Below are 21688 nucleotides of genomic sequence, written 5' to 3'. Positions count from 1 at the left end.
TTTTCTTGAGACTGAGAAGCTTCCAAGAATCAGCATGGTTTTAGAAAGCATTGCTTGTGCAAAACTCAGCTTGCCCTTTTCTCACATGATATACTGGGAACTATGGATGAAGAGCAACAAGCAGATTCCATATTTGTAGATTTTCTGAAAACATTGGATACATGGTACCCCATTGCAGGCTGTTAACAGAGGTATGAGCACATTGAATAAGCTCACAGGTATGTGAGTGGTTCGAAGACTTCTTAAATAATAGAACCAAGTATGTTGTCCTCTACGGTGAGTGTTCATCAGACAAGATTATCATCATGAATGCCCCAGGGAAGTGTGATAGGACTGCCTTTGTTCTCTGTATACATAAATGATTTTGCAGAGTGGGCAGCAGTCTGCATTTGTTTGCTGATGACGCTGTGGTGTATGGTAAGGTGTCAAAGCTGAGTGACTGCAGGATGATTCAAGACAACGTAGACAAATTTTCCAGTTGGTGTGATGAATGACAGCTCTCCCGAAATGTGGAAAAATGTAAGCTAATGTGGATGAATAGGAAGATCAAACCTGCAATGTTCGGATACAGTATTACTAGTGTGCTGCTTGACACAGTCAAGTCATTTAAATATCTGGGTGTGACAGTGCAAAGTGATACGAGATGGAATGAGCATGTGGGAACTGTGGTAGGGAAGGCAAATAGTCTACTTCAGTTTACTGGGAGAATTTTAGGGAAGTGTGGTTCACCAGTAAAGGAGACCACATATAGGATGCTGGTGTGACCTATTCTTGAGTACTGCTCAAGTGATTTGGATCCATACCAGGTCAGACTGAAGAAAGACATTGAAGCAATTCAGAGGTGGGCTGCTAGATTTGTCACCTATAGCTTTGAACAACACATAAGTTTACGGACATGCTTCAGGAACTCAAATTGGAATCCCTGGTAGGTAGGCAACATTCTTTTTGCAAAACACTATTGAGAAAACTTAGAGAACTGGCATTTGAAGCTGATTGGTGAACAATTCTACTGTCAACAACGTACATTGTGTGTAAGGACCATGAAGGTATGATATGAGAAATTAGGGCTGATATAGAGGCATATAGACAGTCGTTTTTCCCTCGCTATATTCACAAGTGGAACAGGAAAGGAAATGACTAGTAATGGTACAGGGTGCCCTCCACCACACACCATAAGCTGGCTTGCAGAATATCGATGTAGATAAACATGTAAATAAAAGACTGGAATGTGCATCAAGATACCAACCTTCTCCATGACAATGCTAAGCAGCATATTGCAAATTTAACAAGGCACAAGTTGGAAGACATGCATTGGGAAATCCTCGCCATCCTTCTCAGTCCAGATACCCCCTTCACCAAATATTTTTTCTTTGCATCCATGAAAGAGTAACTTTGAGGAGAACAATTCAAAAACAATGAAGACATTGAGAAGCATGTGTGTAACTGGTTGATAACTCACCCTCAAACTTTTTATGAACAAAGAATGTTCAAGCTTCCAAATCTCTGGCAAAAGTTTACAGAGTGTGAAGCAGTCTATATAGAGAAAAACTGAAGGTTTCATTTGTGTAAATGATTAATCAATTAATGTGTAAGAAGTAATTACTATTTATATTAGACCAGACTAATAATTGTTCCATAGATCATGAATATGATAGTTCATAATAATGTGGAACATGTCAGTTTAACAAAAGATTTCTTTACATGCCATAATTCAAGTTGGGTGTCTTTCAGAAAAGAAGAGTTTATCTGTGACTAAAAATTCTATTGAGTTGAAGGAGTTGTCTACATTTGCTATGTGACCAAACATTTTTGTCGCAGTATAATCCACTCATTTCTGTGCCATAGTTAGATTTAACCAAAAGTAGTGAAGACAAGCCTTTCTCCTAGTGTTGAAGCTATGCACATTGCTATTGCTTTTCAATTGGGATGAGTTATTAATAAGAAATTTAATAAGTGAATAAATATATTGCAAAGCTACTGTGAATACCCCTAGCTCCTTAAATAAATGTTTGCAAGATGATCTTGGCTGGGCTCCAGCTATTATTCTGATTACATGCTTTTGAGCAATGAGTACTTTTCCCTTAATGATGGATTATGCCAAAAAGTGATGCCATACGAAAGCAGTGAATGAAAGTAAGCATAATAACCTATTTTACTTATATATTTATCACCAAAATTTCTGGTAATCCTAATAGTATAAGTGGCTGAACTCAAACGTTTCAGCAGGTCATCAATCTGTTTCTTACAATTCAATCTCTCATCAATGCACACATCCAAAAATGTGGAATATTATGCTTTAGGTACAGACTTCTGTTCAGACTTTATATTTATTAATTATGTTCTGCAATTTACTGTACAGAACTGTATATACTGTGTTTTATCAAAATTTAGCGAGAGTCCTTTTGCAGAGAACCACTTAATAGTTTTCTGAAAGACATTATTTACCATTTTCTCAGCTAATTCTTGTTTGTTGGGTGTGGTTAATGCACTTGTGTCATTGGCAAAAAGAATTAGCTCCGCATCGTCGTGGAAATAGATTGGCAAATCATTCATATTAAGAACAATAAGGGACCCAAGACTGAACCTTGTGGGACCCCATCCTTGATACCGCCACAGTTTGAGAGATCTTCTGATTTTTGCACATTATGTGAACACTTCTGTCACCCTCCTGTACTCTTGTAGTTAAGTATGAATTGAACAACTTGTGTGCTATCCCACTCACATCACAATCCTTAAGCTTCTCTGAAAGAATTTATTGATTTACCCAATCGAAAGCCTTTGACAGAGTACAGAAAATCCCAGTTGGTGATTTTCGGTTATTCGAAGCATTTAATATTTAAACAGTGAAACCATATATAGCATTTTCTGCTGTAAAACCTTTCTGAAAACTAAACTGGCATTTTGTTAGACAGGCTGTGATGACATATTACACTTTATCATCTTGAATGATATCTGAGAGCCACACTGGTAAGTGGCATAGTGAACAAATGACAAAGAATAGCAGTTTGGAGTAGACCCTATAACTACATACACTATGCAATCTTTTTTTCTTTTCTTTTTTTTTTTTTTTTTTTTTTTTGTTATTTGAACCACACACGATATGATTACTATCCACATACTTTACTAGCTCCTACACTGTCTATGCATTTACTACTTTCAGCATAAGTGATTCACATTGTAGAAATATTGCACATATGTAGGCCCAACAGTACCCATAAGTTCAGTCTGTGAAGACCCATCAAATGGAGTGTAAATATGAAAACAATTGACAGGTATGGTTCCCTCTTGACATCAAAGGCTGCAATACTATCCTGTGAGTGAGTTTAATTTGAGTGGAATAGTTTGTCTCCAAGAAATCAGTTTGTCATGGCATGATATTTTGATTGGTACAGTTCACACTGCTGTAACAGTGATGCATATATGAAACTAATGGACAGAATACGGTACTATGCAATAAGGAATGGGTATTCAGCCATTCAAATCATTAGTTTGTCTGCATGGCTGTATGAAGCAATCCACTTTCATCCACAGTGTTATCTTGATGCTGAAACACTGAAATGAGTGTGGATCTGTTTGTGTTGACAGTTGAAACTCTTTGATGCAGATTGGGCTTGTGGGGTGCTTGTGATTTCAGTGGACTGTATTGTGGTGCAGTCATTATAAATATCTCAGACCACAACAGCAATGCTGAGGATGTTGCAAGCATTCTGAACAACAAAATACATAGCTTTTGGATGAGTCTAATATCAGACTATCAGGCTGTGATGACATATTACACTTTATCATCTTGAATGAAATCTGAGAGCCACACTGCTAAGCAGCATAGTGAACAAATGATAAAGAATAGCAGTTTGGAGTAGACCCTATGACTACATACACTATGCAATCTTATGTACCACTTATTGACGTCAATCTATATAACAGGCACTACATAAAGTAGGTTTTAGAGTCTGAGATAGTGCCCTCCTTCAAGCAGCTGCGTGACATATTTTGTTAGGTTACTATCCATATCCAGCCACAAGTGGCGAGAAATGAGTCAATTTTCTTTGAAGAACAAATGCTACAAGTGCTTTCTTGGTCAATATGTCTTGGATCTGTTTGATCAACAACTTACTCTTCAAAGCCCTCCAACAATCACTATTGATGCATGGTGAAGTAGCATACAAATCACATGATAAGAGATTCCCAAGGCCTATCCAGGTGTCGCTGATTCCCTGCTATAGCATTTAATGACTAGCAATATGACTTTTAATGAGTCATTACAGTAAATTCTCAACTTCGAGCATCACTTACAGTTTTGTAATAACAATCATTATATATTTCACGTACCTTCTCATCAGTATGTAGTACATTTCAGTCACACGTAATATTTATTGAGGTGTAACTGGTAGAAGCTCTTATTGTATTAGCAACTGTCTGCCATTATCACTAGGAAGCTAATGTTATGTAGCAGAGGTACTAACCATACTCTATCTATACATAAGCTACAGCAATTTAGTCCTTTTTAGTATTACGTTATTGACTTCAAAATTGCTGCTACTTTTCTGAACAGTATAACTGAATGGATTATGTCATTTATCTATTACCTATGATCAAACAAATATGAAGAATAACAATTTTATGTCCTGTACAGAGGGGATTACTTACACCTAACATTGTTCACTATACTGCTAATCCAAATTAACAAAACCTGATCCCTAATGTGTGGATAATGGGTAGAAGTAAGTAATAAAATGTCTCATACATTTTTGTCCTCATAGAGTGTTGGTCAATGTACATTAAGTTGTATCCTATTAAGAAAGCATATACACCAACCATGATACACTGTCTGCAACAATACTTTCTCGAGGTAGGCTTACTAAAATGATTTCTCTCAGGAACTGCTGTCTCGGCAGCTAAACATGTTTCATACAGATGAATATTTTTTCTACTGTACCTTACATTTTGAAATAAGTAGTCACATGGGACAGTCAGAATCTTTAGCCTTTCAAATAACTCAATACAATGAGCCTTGTTGTTGCTATTTGTCACTATTCACACAGCCCTTTCTTGTACCTTGAACACAGTCTGTATGTTCCCAGCATTTATTCCCCAGTACATGATGCTGTAACTGAGGACTGAATGTATATATCCAAAATAAGTCACTTTGAGACACAAAATGTTGCAAATTGGGGCAAGGATTTGAAGGCCAAAACCTTCACACATTCAGCCCTTTTCAACTGGCAGTCTACATTCATCCCAGAGAATTTGGCTCATTTTGCCCTAACTGGAAGTTCATACAGTTTGTCTTCCTTGTATTTAGTGTTACTTTATTGCCCAATGACGATTTGTGGCCATCTTTGAGAACATCATCATCTATCTTTTTTGTCAGCTGTGATGGGTTTTCACACTTGGTGCTGTCATCTGAAAACAGTACTTTTGCCTCCAGTTTTGAGACATTTAGAGACATCATTAATATAGATTATTAAGTGGATCAGGCCCAATACACTCCCTATATTAATATGTTTTGAATATGGTAAGTACTGTACTAGAAATCTTGTTAAAGCACGTGAAATTTCAACTCCTGCTCTGTTTTTTTGATAAGAATTAAACCACTTAATTTCTAAGCTTCCTGTTCCTAATATTTCCAGTTTATGTAATATAATTCGTGGTCAACAGTGTCAAAAACTGTTGACCACAGAATTCTATCACATAAACTAGAAATATTATGTAAATGAGGTGAAGCAAAAAGAGGCTTGAGTCTTATCTGCAAAACAGACATGCTAGTTGAGACAAAATATCTAACGAATCTACTGCTTCCATCTTATATCTGGCTTGAAGAATCATGAATATAAGGCAAGGGAGAATAGAGTGCAGACCGAGGCATACAAACATTTATTTAATTCTCAGTAGATATGCAAATAGGAACTAGCTAACACTGATGCAAAACACCCTCACCAAGTAACATAAAATGGTTTGGAAAGTGTATATGATAATGGATTTATGTTGGTGAGGTGCACTATATATAAAATTCTGATCCCTTTTGCATCTAACCAGGTTCCTGTAACTCTACACCTCTCACACCTTACAATGTGATGGTCTGGCTACATGCAGTAACACTGCTGCCTGATAAAGTGCCAATGGAAAGTTCAAACCACAATAATTACCTTGTATTGTATTGTATGTTAACCGGGGGCCTAGAAATGATGGAGAGGCTCCGTTCCCACCATGGCCACAGTGGTCCAAACCCCACAACGACTATCGCAGTCCACTTCACCCCTATGCCACCCCACACCAAACCACTCTTTCAGGGTTATTGTGTGGTTTGGCCCCCAGTGGAACCCCCCCCCCCCCCCCCGCCCTTGGAATGTCTCACACCAGATGAGTGTAACCTCTATGTTTGCGTGGTAGAGTAATGGTGTTGTACGCGTACGTGGAGAACTTATTTGCACAGCAATCGCTGACATAGTGTAGATGAGGCGGAATAAGGGGAACTAGTCTGCACTCGCCAAGTAGGCAGATGGAAAACCGCCTAAAAACCATCCACAGACTGGCCAGCTCACCGGACCTTGACACAAGTCCGCCATGTGGATTCGTGCCGGGGACCAGGCACTCCTTCCCAGTCCGGAAAGCCATGCGTTAGACCGCACAGCTAACCAGGTGGGCATAATTACCTTACATTTTATGTATCATGCCAAAGAAAAGCCAAAGCACAATAGCTTAAATTGATGTAAGGTTAAGTGAAGTTCTCTAAGTAGCCATTCATATGACTTACTGTGAGTAACATCTGTTATATTTGAGAGCTGCACAAAAAAAAAAAAAAAAAAAAAAAAAAAAACCATAAATAAAAATGAGAAAAATGATATACAAGAAAATCTTGTTACAAATTCTTCTTTTATAACTAATTCAGAAGATTCAAATTTCACATGTATTTGAAAGGACCATCTTCTATATAGATACATACAATTTTATCTTTCAGATGAATAAGAGATTCCATGTAGAAGCAATACAATATGATAGAGATCATGTTTTGGGATGACACCATTCATAGGAGCAGTGTGTGTAAGATGCTGATCAAGATTACTGAGAATATAAAGGTGCATGTGGCTGGGGCCTCCCATCAGGTAGATCAATTGCCTTATGCAAGTCCTTTTAGTTGACACCACTTCAGTGACTTGTATGTTGATGGAGATGAAATGATGATGAAGACATCACAACTAACCAGTCCTCGACCAGAGAAAATCTCCGACCCTGCCAGAAATCAAACCCGGGACCCTCATATGGCATTCTGCAGCACTGACCACTCAGCTATGGAGGCAGACAAAGATTATTGAAGTGAAAATCAGCATTAAAGACATACAACACAACTGAAGGTCAGAAACTGGGATCATTGACATGAATCATTTGACTGACAAATTTATTTGTACAGATTGACAAATCACGGTCTGCAAACTTGTTTGCAATCTTACACAGAAGAAGGATGAGAGCTTGTGATATAAAATGTGTACAAGGGGTGTACTTCAGGAGTTGCCACCCAATTCAAGAGCAAGAAGCATTCAAGTGTGTTTTGATATGCTTGAAATGTTCAAAAAAATAAATAAGTAAAACTTATTGGTGACACAGGATGAAAAACTGATGGCTCTTCATATTCTTGAAATAAAATGTAAGATCACAGAATATCTTCAAATCTCATTTCCTAGTTTTAAGAAATTTAAGAGCCATCAATTGTTCAAAAAGACTTAATGTAAACAGTTATGACGTCAAGCTCATCAGACATAGTTTGCTTTTATGAAGTATTCTACTGTTGTTGTCCTAAAGCCTTTGAGACATTTTGCTTTAGCAGGCACTTGTGTTTGCACCATGTTTTTTTGTTGTAAATGGTGCATTTCCTTCACAACTTAAGTTTTATTTTGATTTTATTCTGTCGTTTACATTTTATTGCTGCAGTATTATTCTGTAGTAGTAGGATTCAGTGAAATTCTTTAGTGGACTATCAGTTCTTACCAGTCAAAATAACAAAAATTTAACATAAGACTAAAACAATGAAAAATTCCCAGGTTTTTCCCAGTTTTCTCCAGGATAAAAAATATTCCCCGGTTTTCCGGATTTCCCAGTTGTCCCAGAGTGTATACACCCTGTATTAACGTCTCCCACTGTAAGGGAGTACAAGGTAATGGAGAAGACACAATACCTGGTGCACCTTCTGTTCCAAACCTGAGCAGTTCAGATGGACTGCTCCACCCAAACTGGTTACGAGAGAGCAGCATTGCCTCATAAACTGTACCCAGCTGCAGTCCAGTCAGTGTGTAGGATTTGCTGTGTAAAGGCCCTCCTCTGTCAGCAGGAATCACAAGCTTTGTCCACTGTTGTCCCTTGGATTTTGGCTACAAGATAAAATTGACAAAGATATTAATGTCACTGATATTGGTCATTCTTAAAACAATGTGCAATTGTTCAATTTTTAGTTCATATGTATGTGCTTAACTGTTTTATTTAAATGAAGAGCAACTGTTTGTTGATTCAAACATCCCTGCCAAAGGAACATGAAACTAAACAGATAACTGTTTATGTAAAAGTGTGCATATTTCTGTGTCTGACATTTAAAAAAATGTCTGTGTTTAATGTAAAAAAGTATAATTGAATCTGACAGTATTAAACATGTTTTGGTGCAGCATAACAACAGAATGTTTGTTACTGCTTACATGCATACATTTTTATTTATGATAGGAGATACATGTTACCTGGCATCAAAATCTATATATTTAAAAAAATGCACATCTCTTCAATTTCTCTCACAGGTTTTACTTAAATACCATATACTTAAAAACTGAGCAAAAGTAATTTTATAACACAAAACTCTGTTCCTTCAGGATATCCAAAGAGTACTAACTCATATTTAAAAGTTCTCAGTGAAGTAAATAATAGTCATAATATTCATATTATCTGAGAGGTATAGGGTTTCTGTAAACTGTGTTGTATTGTTGAAACCTAGTCAGTCAGGCAAAACTACATCAAGCCCACCAGAATCACCACTACATGATTCTATCCAAACCACCTTCTTATGATTATTCAAGAGGATGATCATATGTCATCCAGATGACAGCTAGCTGGTGACACAAAAACCATACAGAGTGTGCATCACTAGTTGTATATGTTAATTACTCGCTACATGCTTCCAGGTCAGTTGCTGTTTTATGGACTCATTTCAGTATAGCGAGTTTTTGTATCATTTAGTTCACTTTATTTTCTCTGGAGAACTGTTAAGGGGGCAGATACACCTTCAAGCAGCAAAAATTTTACAACATTCAATATTTTTTTCTCCTACCATAGTAAACTTACAAGAATAGAGGTTGACACTCTAAAGCAACTATTTTTATGACTATTTTTATGCCCTTTGACACTTGTTCAAGAATGTGGTTAGCATTTCCCTCATATATGGAGTAGTTTTAAACTTTATAATTATCTGTTTAATTTACTTTGTTGACAAAATAATTGTTTGCAAAACAGAGCTCTTTTTGTCATATAACACAAAAAATAACATTTCAAATTATGAATTTAGTTTTTAAAACTTTTTAAACACTGTAATATACTTCTAACTGAGAAGCTATTCAATAGAATGACCTGATTTTGCTCAATTCAGTTGATGTTGTATAGTTAGAAATGCCCAAAAAATCTGAAAGCTTTATGTTGTTTATACTATTGCAATGCCTGTGTTATTCTAAATTCCGATTAAATGCTCCTTCGGACATGCATGCTTGCTTGTAATTGTGAATATGAACAGCGATCAGCAGCATAATGTAAAGACAACAATGAAAATTTGTGTCAGACTGGGACTTGAACCTGGATTTCCCTCTTATCATGAGTGGTCACCTTATCATTAGGCTATCCGAGCACGACTAATGGCCGAACCCAAACTTTCATATATCATCAGCCTTTTGTCTGCACCCTGTACTCATACATCCATTATGTATTATCCTATACAGACATGACATTTTACATGAAAGTCACTTGCCCAATGTCAGCAGATAGTACAATACCGGGCATGCATGTCTGAAGGAAGGAACATTGCAGAGAGTGATCACTCCACTGTACAGAATTTGCTTAATACATTGGTCTGGATACTTACACTATCTTTAAGATGTTGGTATTTACATTGTTGTGATGTGTAATGAAAAATGTCTGGTACCAAAATTAATGTAGGGCATCAAAAGTACTGTCAGAAAGTACAAACTATGTACGATCACAGAACATACGGTAAGCAGTGAAAGAAAGTTGCAACATTGTAAACCATAGATCTATCTGCTGTGGCAAAATTGGATGGCAACTCTACTTTCCAGTGTGGCACAGTTGAAGCAATATTAGCAATGGTTTAATGTTTTTAGAAAGTAGTCCATTAAATACTCCATGGTTAGAAACCAGTTGCAAGTTGAGATCACTAATTGCACCATCCAAATCACTATTGGATTGTCCCAGTAGAACATTGTCTGTTGTTGCCGATATTGTTACTCATACTTAATCATCTGCTTGGCATTCATCTTCTTGACAAAGTCAGCACCGGTGGGAAGGTTAATCCACAATAAAGGACATGCATATAATGATCCAAATGAACAAATGCGATTTATATAATGCTCAGTTAATATATAAATACAAAGCACATGTTGTGAGCATGTCTGAGCAACATGCGTGTTCAAAGGGCTCTGAACATAAGTTAAGAAACTCGAAGATATGTACTGCGTCTGTTAATGACCATGCTTTACAATCAGAATAATCTCACTGCCACAGCTTTAATTGTCTCAGAACAAATGTAATTTAAATTAGGAAGTTCCTGTATAGACACAGTGTTTGTAATGAGGTAAGTATTGCATTGTGGCCATGTACGTTGCAACTGTGAATGCATAGTTTGTATATCAGTGCCGATGGTGACATACTGAACGAGGGCAGCTGCTTCACTCATTGGCATCACCACCACTGTATGAGTGGCGCCAGTGGCATGCTGCCACCGTGGCATCCCTTTCTCATGCTTCCACTGTATTTGGTGAAGGTTCTGCTCACTAACTGACAGTTATGTGTTATTGTATGATGAGCATTGCGTGTGATCAGACTTGACCTAAATTAATATTCATCAGTTAATGTTATGCTGTGCATGTGTACTTCTCATGCTAACCTCACTGCCATTGTATATTTTTTTGTTTGTTGTTGTTGTAAATAAAGAACTGTAGATACAGTTTTTGGCAACAAGGTTGTTCATTTCCACATATGTTTCATGAGTGCAATGGATTCAGCATTGCTTCAGTTATTACAACAACAGCAGCAGCAGCTGCTTACACAGCAGCAACAGCAGTTTGAGTAATTACAACAGCAGCTAGATTTGTTTCATCAGTTGGTACGGATTTGAAATAGGCATGGGCCCTCCACATCTCTCCTCTACAGGCCTGAGTACTCACTCAGCTTTTCCACCATTCCAGGAAGCAAAGTAAGGTTGGGACTCAAACAAGCACTGTCTGCAGCAACATATCACAGTATTTCAGGTAGAGACCCCTCTTTGCATAAGTCTTCCTTCCTGTCTTGGGTTTAGCCCAACTGGCTCCATTGGAGGACTTAGCAGCATTTTCATTTTCTGAAGTATGTGAGTTGTTCTGTGCTTATTATCTTGAGCAAACCGACACTGTTGCTTCCCATATGGAGTTCCACCAGCGACAAAAGAAAAAAGGACAGTTGCATCAGGCATTGGCACCTTAACTCTTCAGTTTAAGTAGGAAGTGCAAATTGATTTGTGACCATTGTAAACAGCCCTATGCTGACTCTGATATGTGACATAACTGTCTATTCTGCTCCAGACATGAAGGTATGTTGCAAGGTCTTGCATTTAGAAGGTCCTACAGTATAGGAGGTTCTAGCTATCACTTAGGTATTTGAGATGTCATAGGCTGTGACAGAACAGTTTGAGGATATCATGGACATGATGTGCATTTCCACAGCAAAGGTGCAGCTCACTGATGCCCTCATAATGCTCATTTAGTTTGCACTGTTTGCTGTCAGTTGGTGCTCCATTTCAATGCAGATTCCCATCATGTTCTGATGTTACCATGCCCACACTTGTCATTGCTACCCGCACCAGCAGACAGTGTTTGGCTTGTCATAAACATTTTCATGTGACAGATGCTTGCCATAGCTGTTTGCACAGTGAGTCTTTGGTCGTGGATGTAGAATTTACCAAAATCCAAAGTGTTACACCAGTGCACGGTCAGGAGCCTGGAATTCGCAACAAGATCTGTATTATGCTGCACATTAAACAACAGCCATTCTGTTTCCAGACGGACAGTGGTACCACTTTGTCTCTCATGAACCTTGAAACCTACATCACTTGGGTCATCCTGCTTTTTTCTCAACAGACTGCCATTTGGTCAGTAATGGCAAGTAGCCCATTCCTGTTCATGGCTAGTTCAAGGTCAACTTTGAGTATCAGCTTGTCACAAGGGTGATCATGATTTTGCTCATCAGTAGCGTGATGTCAAAAATTAATTTCGTTGTTGATGCATTCACGGTTCTGTCAGGTGGTTCAGTTTGTGTGGTTTACCTCCAAAGGAGTCTCATTCACTCCGCAATTGTTTCCTCCTCCATCATTGGCTGGCAGTCATCAGTGACACAGTCCTCCTCAGCACAGATTTGGATGACCCCCGCATTGTCGTCCCTACAATACTGTGAGTTCACATTCTTGGTCTACTACACCATGGCCACTGGAACATGTTCTGCATGGAGGTTCATTCATGGCACTTTGTCTACTGGCCTGGTATTAATTCAAAAATTGAGGAAGTCATTTGTGAGTGCGACAGTGTGCTGAGCAGCACGCAGCACTACCACACGCATCACTTAGTGGGCCCTTTTGTAATTCCATGTGGCTGATAGTAATTGATCTGCAGTACAATTACCTATATGTACACACTCCACCAAGATAGAAACCACAGTGTTGGTTGTCACCCAGGTTTTTGCAATCAACAGGCTATCCTGGACGATCATCTTTGTTTTATAGATCCTGCACTCACAATGGCATTATCCACCTCTCTTCCACTCCAATTTCCCTTCCAGTCAAATGGGGAGATGGAGCGAATGGTGTGCACATTTAAGACAGTTAAAAAAGGGCTGGGCAGATTTTTATGCAGACTCAGTGTTGCCTCTGTTTCTCAGCACCTAAAGGACCAACCCTCTCAATGATCGCAGATCACCCAAGATCCTCCATGGCCGTCAGCCCTGGACACTGCTTCACCTGCTCTGTCCTGCGCAGCAGCTTGAGGTGCATTTGCATCTTTCACATTACAACCCAGGCAACCCCATCTAATCGCGCACCTTTGGTCGGCAGCCTGGATGGGTGCCGGCAACAGTGCAAGTGACAAGTGGTCAGTGGATGTTCTCTGTGGATTGCAACAGGATGACCCTCTCTTGCCATCGAACCAGCTGTGACCTCAGTGGGGCCACAAACAACCACATCCACAGCCTCAGTAACCACTGTTGGGGAGCCCTCCTGCAAGCACCATACCACGCCAGGTGCCTAACACCCTGGATGTGCCTCCATTTGATGTGTTGTTGGGTGACAGTGATGTTGAGGTGCAGCTGTCAGCAGCACCAGACTCTCTGCTTATATACAACAGCAGCTGCCTGAGTTCTGCCCTGCAGCAGCACCAGGCAGCTTCTTCCAAGTCATCACTACCTTTAACCATCGCTGTTGATGGCACAGATTTTGCACCACCACCACATGCCTGCTCTACACTGTGCCCAGCTCACCAATGACCAGGCCACTTCCAGACACACTCCCTGCCAAACTGGAGACAGCTGACACACCAGCCCCATGACAGCGACACCTCTTTGGACACGAGTGAGTTGATGGAGACAAACACCATCAACCACCAGCTGCCATACAGCAGCTGCTGCGAATGAAGCCACTGCCACTGCTGCCAGGTCATACGGGTGCACCCCACAGTTTCCTCAGCCATGGCATCCAGTTGCCAGCAGCTCTGCATTGTTGGGCTTCTGCCTTTGTTCACCCATGATTGTGGTTCTGGCTCCACAGAGGAGGGAAGGGATGTCCTTGTGTGCCCACATATGCTGCCACCATGATTGCAAAACAAGGGTGCCTGCTTTACTCACTGGCAGCGGCCACCATCGTACGAGTGGTACTAGTGGCATGCCACCACCACACCCTGCTCAGTTGTGCTTCAGCCATGCTTGGTGGAGATTCTGGTTACAGGTTAGGACAGTTATATATTGTTTTATGATGAACAGTGCATGTGATCAGACTCGACCTGGACTACTATTCTTCTGTTCATGTTCTCTTGTGATTGTATACTTCCAGTTATCAGGTCACCTCCACTGGATATGTTGTTGTAAATTAAGAACTGTAGATGATACATTACAAGTTTGATGTGGAGAGTAATGTGGTTTTTGTTGACCTTCAGAACACCTTTAATAATGTTCCACTAACTATAGACAGTAATGGAAAAAAGCTGAAAACGTCATATACGTAATTGCAGTATTTCAAAGTCTTTCTAATAACACACAAGTAGTAAAAGAGCTGAATGGTCACATTTCAATAGAATTTGGAACTAAGGAAGGATGAAGTCAACATCGCAGGACCTCCTTTCGTCTTTTTAATATGTGTGTGATTAGGTTCACACATTGGATAAAGTGAAGCCATGCCAATCCCATGTAACATAGTACTGTTCAAATGAAGTGATGTGTTCACTCTTCCAAATGTACAGAAATAGAGCACTATCCTGTGTGATATAAAACAGCTATACAGGGAATAGGCAAAATAATGTGAACACCTGTACTTACTTGGGAATGATTTATTAGTAAGTGGTAGGACCCCCATTTGCCCTTAATACATTTGCAATTCATCTTGGAATACTGGCATACGATCATTGTATAGTCTCCAATGGAATGTTATGCCACTCTTCAGTCAGAACCTCTTCTAACTCCTGTAGTGATGAGGGAGATGGAAATCTGCTCTGGAGTCTGCACTCCAATATCGCCCACATGGATTTGATAATGTTCAACTCCAGGGACTGTGCTGGTCCAGGAGGACACTGCAGTTCAGTTGCATGCTCCTTATACCATGATTGTACTGTACTGGCTGTGTGAAGTCCTGAAATATGGCATCATTGTTGTGGATAACATTTGAATCACGGAGCGCATCTGATCACCTAAATTATTCACAAAATCTTTGGCTATAACACGGCCTTTGAGAGTAATGATGGGACCAGCAGAATACCATGATATGGCTTTCCACACCATGAGACTTCTACGTTCATGCTTAACCATTGGAATCAAGCAATCCGGATTGTAGGCTTCTTTTGACATTCTCCAGATGCAAATCCAGCACAGTGTTGGAAATAATGAAAACATTGACTCGTCGGACCATATGATGCGTTCCACTGATCAGCTGTCCAGGATTTGAGCTCCTGACCCCAGGTTTTATGCTCAGTTGCATTTGTTGTTGTCATTAAGGGGTTTGGTATAGCATTTTGCCCATAAATATTTGCTTTATGGAGTTCTTGGTGGACAGTGTCGATAGATATGGGTCTTGAAGATGGCTATTGAGCTCTTCAGTCACTTTAGCCATTGAAGTTTTGTGTTGTTTTGACACAATTCATGTTAGTGTACGACAATCTCTGTCATTTAGTTTTGATATCCACCCACTACTACGTTTACACAATGCTGTCTTTCCATGTTTTGTGTAGGCTGTCATGACAGTTCAAATAGTTGCTCTTGAAAGGTTCAATAAGTTGGCTTTCTTGGTTACTGATGCTCCAGCATCCGGGCCCCTGCAATCTGCCCTCTTTGGAACTCTGTTAGGTCTTTCATTACACGTCGACCTCAGCCTCTGAATGCAAAGTCGAAGTGTGCACTACTCGTAAACAACCTGCACTGCTGCCAAGTCCATGATGAACAGGCACAGTACAGCACAACACATACCTTACCTGCATTGTTGACCATCAAACACAATCATCCCATTACTACCACTGTTCACATTGTTTTGCCTATCCCCTGTATCATCAACTTAAAGCTGTAAATTTTCACAAAATATTGTCCCTTTAATTTGTTAGTTCTATTTCTATTCCCATATATAAAGACAAAAATTTCTGATTTGCCTCAAACTAATATCAGAAATAGTTCACTAAGTGTAATATGACATAGCAGGACCTCCTGTTGCCGTTTTAATATATGTGTGATTAGGTTCACACCTTTGATAAAGGTGAGGCCATACCAAATCCATGTAACATAGTAATGTTCAAATGAACTGATGTGTTCACTCTTCTGAATGTACAAGAAATTGAGCACTATACTGAGTGCTGTAAAACTGATATAACATCAACTTAAAGGTGTAAATTCTCACAAAATATTGTCCCTTTAATTTGTTAATTCTTCTTCTATCCCTTATATAAAGACAAAAATCTTTGATTTGTCTCTAACTAATACCAGAAATAGTTCCAGATATGCAGGAAATAAATTAATGTCTTAGGATTGTGAGCACAAGACAGTTCTTTATTGTTGATTAATTACACCAAAGCAGAAGTAATTTGGCCAACTTGTAATTTTGCATATATTCAACAGAGAGTAGTAATAGCTCTGCACATGTAATATTTTCAGGTTAATTTTTTAAGCGTTATCCAAAGATACTCCAAGAGAAACAACACCTTTTGTGGTGCAAAATCATCTGCTCTTTCTAATAAAACAAAAATTAAGAAGATAGGAGATGTTAACATCTAGCAATATGACATTAAAGTATGCACAAATTTGATGCAAAAAAATTTATGTCACGCTTACATATGAATAGCTTCTAGAATATTCACAAGTAACTTCTTAGCAGAACTGCTAATGGGAACTTCATTTGCCCAAAAATTATTTCAACCACAAAATGCTTGAAGAACTGTTGCATATGGTATTCCCCAAGTATGACATAACACAGCACAAAAAAGGTGACTGATCCAACCTTGAAATTTTAAGAATGTGAAGAACACAAATTTTTTATATGTTGTTGTTGTGGTCCTCAGTCCTGAGCCTGGTATGATGCAGCTCTCCATGCTACTCTATCCTGTGCAAGCTTCTTCATCTCCCAGTACCTACTGCAACCTACATCCTTCTGAATCTGCTTAGTGTATTCATCTCTTGGTCTCCCTCTATGATTTTTACCCTCCACGCTGCCCTCCAATGCTAAATTTGCGATCCCTTGATGCCTCAAAACATGTCCTACCAACCGATCCCTTCTTCTAGTCAAGTTGTGCCACAAACTTCTCTTCTCCCCAATCCTATTCAATACCTCCTCATTAGTTACGTGATCTACCCACATTATCTTCAGCATTCTTCTGTAGCACCACACTTCGAAAGCTTCTATTCTCTTCTTGTCCAAACTACACTCCTGGAAGTGGAAAAAAGAACACATTGACACCGGTGTGTCAGACCCACCATACTTGCTCCGGACACTGCGAGAGGGCTGTACAAGCACTGATCACATGCACGGCACAGCGGACACACCAGGAACCGCGGTGTTGGCTGTCGAATGGCGCTAGCTGCGCAGCATTTCTGCACCGCCGCCGGCAGTGTCAGCCAGTTTGCCGTGGCATACGGAGCTCCATCGCAGTCTTTAACACTGGTAGCATGCCGCGACAGCATGGACGTGAACCGTATGTGCAGTTGACGGACTTTGAGCGAGGGCGTATAGTGGGCATGCGGGAGGCCGGGTGGACGTACCGCCGAATTGCTCAACACGTGGGGCGTGAGGTCTCCACAGTACATCGATGTTGTCGCCAGTGGTCGGCGGAAGGTGCACGTGCCCGTCGACCTGGGACCGGACCGCAGCGACGCACGCCAAGACCGTAGGATCCTACGCAGTGCCGTAGGGGACCACACCGCCACTTCCCAGCAAATTAGGGACACTGTTGCTCCTGGGGTATCGGTGAGGAGCATTCGCAACCATCTCCATGAAGCTGGGCTACGGTCCCGCACACCATTAGGCCGTCTTTCGCTCACGCCCCAACATCGTGCAGCCCGCCTCCAGTGGTGTCGCGACAGGCGTGAATGGAGGGACGAATGGAGACGTGTCGTCTTCAGCGATGAGAGTCGCTTCTGCCTTGGTGCCAATGATGGTCGTATGCGTGTTTGGCACCGTGCAGGTGAGCGCCACAATCAGGACTGCATACGACTGAGGCACACAGGGCCAACACCCGGCATCATGGTGTAGGGAGCGATCTCCTACACTGGCCGTACACCACTGGTGATCGTCGAGGGGACACTGAATAGTGCACGGTACATCCAAACCGTCATCGAACCCATCGTTCTACCATTCCTAGACCGGCAAGGGAACTTGCTGTTCCAACAGGACAATGCACGTCCGCATGTATCCCGTGCCACCCAACGTGCTCTAGAAGGTGTAAGTCAACTACCCTGGCCAGCAAGATCTCCGGATCTGTCCCCCATTGAGCATGTTTGGGACTGGATGAAGCGTCGTCTCACGCGGTCTGCACGTCCAGCACGAACGCTGGTCCAACTGAGGCGCCAGGTGGAAATGGCATGGCAAGCCATTCCACAGGACTACATCCAGCATCTCTACGATCGTCTCCATGGGAGAATAGCAGCCTGCATTGCTGCGAAAGGTGGATATACACTGTACTAGTGCCGACATTGTGCATGCTCTGTTGCCTGTGTCTATGTGCCTGTGGTTCTGTCAGTGTGATCATGTGATGTATCTGACCCCAGGAATGTGTCAATAAAGTTTCCCCTTCCTGGGACAATGAATTCACGGTGTTCTTATTTCAATTTCCAGGAGTGTATTAATCGTCCATGTTTCACTTCCATACATGGCTACACTCCATACAAATACTTTCAGAAATGACTTCCTGACACTTAAATCTATACTCGATGTTAACAAATTTCTCTTCTTCAGAAACGATTTCCTTGCCATTGCCAGTCTACATTTTATATCCTCTCTACTTCGACCATCATCAGTTATTTTACTCCCTAAATAGCAAAACTCCTTTACTACTTTAAGTGTCTCATTTCCTAATCTAATCCCCTCAGCATCACCCGATTTAATTTGACTACATTCCATTATCCTCGTTTTTGCTTTTGTTGATGTTCATCTTATATCCTCCTTTCAAGACACTGTCCATTCCGTTCAACTGCTCTTCCAAGTCCTTTGCTGTCTCTGACAGAATTACAATGTCATCAGCGAACCTCAAAGTTTTTACTTCTTCTCCATGAATTTTAATACCTACTCCGAATTTTTCTATTGTTTCCTTTACTGCTTGCTCAGTATACAGATTGAATAACATCGGGGAGAGGCTACAACCCTGTCTCACTCCCTTCCCAACCACTGCTTCCCTTTCATGCCCCTCGACTCTTATAACTGCCATCTGGTTTCTGTACAAATTGTAAATAGCCTTTCGCTCCTTGTATTTTACCCCTGCCACCTTCAGAATTTGAATGAGAGTATTCCAGTTAATGTTGTCAAAAGCTTTCTCTAAGTCTACAAATGCTAGAAACGTAGGTTTGCCTTTTCTTAATCTTTCTTCTAAGATAAGTCGTAAGGTTAGTATTGCCTCACGTGTTCCAACATTTCTACGGAATCCAAACTGATCTTCCCCGAGGTCCGCTTCTACCAGTTTTTCCATTCGTCTGTAAAGAATTCGCGTTAGTATTTTGCAGCTGTGACTTATTAAACTGATAGTTCGGTAATTTTCACATCTGTCAACACCTGCTTTGCTGGAGGATGCACAAGTAACTGTGCAGCATCATGCTGTGGTATTCATAAGGTTTTGTACACTAGGTGTGTCCCTAATACCCCAACAGTGTCAATTCTACCGTATATATTGGAAATGCCATGTGGCTAGGGCCTCCTGTTGGGTAGACCATTCGCTTGGTGCAAGTCTTTCGAGTTGATGTCTCTTTGGTGACTTGCACGTTGATGTGGATGAAATGATGATGATAAGGACAACACAATACCCAGTTCCTGAGTAGAGAAAATATCCGACCCAGCCGGGAATTGAACCCGGGCCATTAGGTATGACAGTTCGTTGCGCTGACCACTCAGCTACCAGGTGTGGACAATTCTACCATATTTTTCCATATTATTTTAAGTTTTTCAATAGTAGGCATCTGTAATGCAAATTCAAACACAATTTTGGCATAAATATCAGCACAAAATAATGTATTTGTCCTCCTGCAATGCTGATTATGTTGTTCTAGCTCATCATTAGTCTGTTACAATACGTTTGTTTTCTAATGTCTGTGCTTGGTGTAGGGGATCTCCATTCAAAGAATTTTTTACTACAGCAGAAACCAACATGATCTTGTGATCCTAACTATGAACATGAGTTAAAATGAATGTGAAGTTCATCTGAAGATGAACTTTTTCATTTGAAACTAATAACTGTACATTTTTTAAATAAATAGAATAATTATCAAAGGCTGGGCAGTATGTGCAGCAAGTAAGATTATTACGCATTTTGGGTGTAGTAGAGATGCAGGAATGGAAAGATTAGCTCAACAGAAGTGTTTTAAGATCATCATCAGTCACATGTATCAGTCAGTGGCAATCAAATTACATGGAAATTAGATGGCAGCATAAACTTACCTCATACCTTCGGAAGAGCAGATGATATTCAATTATGGGTGAATAACTGTCTACTTCCCAGATGAGTGTATAGTTGTTTGCGATACCTATGTTTCTGTCTTTCTTAAATACTGCAGGTTTCGCTACACCTGTAAAGGGAAAAGCATAAATAATGAAATGGAAATAATTATGTCATAGTTCTCCTGAAAATGCATCCTCAAAATGGATAATAACTGTGGGCTTTGTACATTTAGTGCAATATCTGCACACATAGAAATGAAATCAGCCAAACAAGAAAATCTGGAGTGAGTGGTGCAGTGTAACAGACATTTGAAAGTAGAAAAACTGGCAATAAGAAGCCTCATATAGTACTGGCCTGAATGGAATGTGACTTTTCAGATTTTTAGTTTAAATTGGGACTTTAGAAAGAAGTCATATTACTTAAACATTATACAAAGGTGATCTTGTCTGTGTTTTATATCTAAGCCAAATTGACACAAAAAAATAACTGCAAAAAGAACAAAGCCTACAGATATGCCACACTGTTACTGATTATCTAGTATGTCCAGGAGGTTGGATTTGGGGAAGGGGAGGGGGCAAGGAGAGTGCTGTGAACTTCCTTTAGTGGTCTCCATAGGAAAATGTTCAAGGTTTGTCCACAGGATAGCAGTTTTTATTCTAAGTTGGAGTGCATTTATTTTATTTATTGCCATAATGAACACATTCTTTTGGCTTGAGAACTGAGTGTCTACGATGGTCTTACACAAGTCCAGTCTATGCAATATGAAATACATATATCCTTCAATAATGATCATGTACATTTAATTTCCTACAGCAGATATAATAATGTCTTGTTCTGGGTGTACCTCTTGCCATCAAACATGGCCTCTATCATTTGCTCTGGTATTATTTAATTTCTCATTCTCTTTACAAGTCCAAACCTTTTTAACCTACTTTTCACAGTTCTATCATTCTACTTATATCCAATATGGGTATAAAGTACATCTTGTACACCACTTCCCTACATTTTGTTGGCACGTCCCTTCCCCAGACTAAATCCCCCACTCACTGGCAAAATGCATTGTTCCACTGCATCCTTCTGCT

The 21688-nt window shown here is 40.1% G+C and overlaps 1 protein-coding gene across 1 annotated transcript in view; it reads right to left on the bottom strand.

Moving 5' to 3' along the window:
* Positions 1–21688, bottom strand: part of LOC126234586 (limbic system-associated membrane protein-like) — a 239914-nt gene that overhangs the window by 16781 nt on the left and 201445 nt on the right. The window contains exons 8-9 of the mRNA XM_049943299.1: positions 20606–20733; positions 8171–8363 (exon numbers count right to left, since the gene is read on the bottom strand). Coding sequence (XP_049799256.1) covers positions 8171–8363; positions 20606–20733 — 321 coding nt within the window. The remainder of the gene's footprint in view (positions 1–8170; positions 8364–20605; positions 20734–21688) is intronic.

This window comes from Schistocerca nitens, chromosome 2 (genome assembly GCF_023898315.1).
Source record: "Schistocerca nitens isolate TAMUIC-IGC-003100 chromosome 2, iqSchNite1.1, whole genome shotgun sequence".
In the NCBI taxonomy this organism is placed as follows: Eukaryota; Metazoa; Arthropoda; class Insecta; order Orthoptera; family Acrididae; genus Schistocerca; species Schistocerca nitens.
The sequence above is the reverse complement of the archived record's forward strand: the minus strand, read 5'-3'. Positions and strand labels throughout refer to the sequence as shown.